This window comes from Dipodomys ordii, unplaced genomic scaffold (assembly GCF_000151885.1).
Source record: "Dipodomys ordii isolate 6190 unplaced genomic scaffold, Dord_2.0 Scaffold15799, whole genome shotgun sequence".
Taxonomy (NCBI): Eukaryota; Metazoa; Chordata; class Mammalia; order Rodentia; family Heteromyidae; genus Dipodomys; species Dipodomys ordii.
The window spans coordinates 1-1945 of record NW_012283011.1 but is presented as its reverse complement, the minus strand read 5'-3'; the positions used below and the strand labels follow the sequence as shown (position 1 = coordinate 1945).

The following is a 1945-nucleotide window of genomic DNA, read 5'->3' as shown; positions in this document are numbered from 1 at the left end:
TGAGCGGCCGCTCAGCCGGCCACGGCCGCTTGGAGGTCCTCGGTTTCCTTGGAATCCCCTGGCTTCTGGGAGCCAGGGGCTGTGGCTAGCTGGCACTGCTCTTGGCATGGCCGGCCTCCCTCACCAGCCGCAGGTGCATTGGCAGCGCGCTCGGGAGGCTGCGCCAGGAGCGCCGGCTCCCTCCTGATCGCCATTGTCTGCCTGGCCAGCCCTTCTCCCCTGATCGCCATGGTGCTGCCTGGCCAGCCCTTCTCCCCCGCTGAGCTGCATGTTCGCTGCCTGGGGAGCGGGCCGCGAGTGGGCTTCTTGGTGCTGTTTTTCAGGTCTCATCGAATGTTACCTCGCCTCTAACAGTATCCGAGAGGCCATGGTGATGGCTAACAATGTGTACAAAACTCTGGGTGCAAATGCACAGACGCTAACGCTGCTCGCCAGCGTGTGTCTGGAGGACCCAGTGACGCAGGAGAAAGCCAAGACGCTGCTAGATAAAGCGCTGAGCCAGAGGCCCGACTACATCAAGGCCGTGGTGAAGAAGGCGGAGCTGCTGAGTGAGTGTCTCCATCCGCCCTAGGTCCCCCGAGTCCCCTGCGGGCTCTGCGCTCCCCTCCGCGGCCTGCAGATGTGGCACGCCGTCCTAAAACGAGCCGAAATGGTCTGCTCAGCTCACTTTCAATCCGTTTCTTTGTTGTCCTGAGCTAGTGTGGGCTGAACATAACTAACTGGCTTCAGTTTAAACTGTTTTGAGTTATGTCCCTTGTAGCTAGCCTTCCATTGGGTGTTGGCTTTTTTGGTTTTTATTTTTTTTGTCCGTCATAGGGCCTGAACTCTGGGCCTGGGCGCTGTCCCTCAGCTCTTCAGCTCGAGGCTAGCGCTCTACCACTTGAGCCACAGCGCCACTTCGGGTTTTCTGGTGGTTCATTAGCTTTGAACTGTGATCCTCAGATTGTAGGCGTGAGCCACCAGCACCCAGCTTTGCATTGTTCTTTTCATCCATCTTACGCATGTGTTTATAGGTGTCGCAGGCAATATGCACTGCTTTTGGGGCTTGATTTCAGGGCCTGGGTGCTGTCCCTTGCTTAGGTTTTCTGTTCAAGGCTGGCACTGTACTTACTACTTGAGCAGCAGCTCTGTTTAGGGCTTTTTGGTGGTTCATTGGAGATAGGACTTTTAATAGACTTTCCAACCCTGGGCTGGCTTCCAATTTCAATCCTCAGATTTTAGCTTCCTGCGAAGCTTGGATTATATATATCTGTTAAGTTAGAAGGAAAATAAGCTTATATTTGGTGCCACTGGCTCAGGACTATGATACTAGCTAATCAGAAGCTTTGATCTGAGGATTGTTGTTCAAAGCCAGCCCAGTCTTGAAAGTCCAGAGATTCTTATCTCCAACGAACCACTGAAGATAGAGCTAGGTTCATGTGGTAAAGCACCAGTCTTGAGTGAAAAGGCACTGAATTCAAGCCCCAGCACCAAGAAAACAACTACAGAAAAGTTTAGTTTGGCTCTGGCCAGCGCCTTCCTTTGGCGATGGTGCAGTCGGTGTGCCGTCCTGGTTGTGCGGGTGTGGGGACCGCACATGCTCCGGGTGTGGCGGCCCCGTGCATCAGGCCTGCGCGGCCTGGGTTTTCAGTTGGATTCTGGTGGGGAGGGGAGGGGAGGCTGGGCGCAGCTGGACGGAGCCCGGTTTCTCCCCAGGCCGGGAGCAGAAGTACGAGGACGGCATCGGCCTGCTGAGGAGCGCGCTGGCCAACCAGAGCGACTGCGTGCTGCACCGCCTGCTCGGCGACTTCCTGGTGGCCGTCAACGAGTACCAGGAGGCCATGGACCAGTACAGCATCGCGCTCAGGTGGGCCTCTGGAAAAGGACCAAGGCCTGGCGGCTGGGGCCGAGGCTCAAGCGGGAGAGCGGCACTGCCGCGTGCGCGGGGCTCCGCGTGCCTTGCCTC

The 1945-nt window shown here is 56.9% G+C and overlaps 1 protein-coding gene across 1 annotated transcript; it reads left to right on the top strand.

The window, feature by feature from the left end:
• Positions 1 to 268: 268 nt before the first annotated feature.
• On the top strand, positions 269 to 1917 carry LOC106002650 (anaphase-promoting complex subunit 7-like; the record flags this gene model as incomplete). Its single annotated transcript, XM_013037497.1, has 2 exons — positions 269 to 548; positions 1696 to 1917. Coding segments are annotated over exons 1-2 (502 nt in total), but the record flags the coding sequence as incomplete, so codon positions are not given.
• Positions 1918 to 1945: the final 28 nt, after the last annotated feature.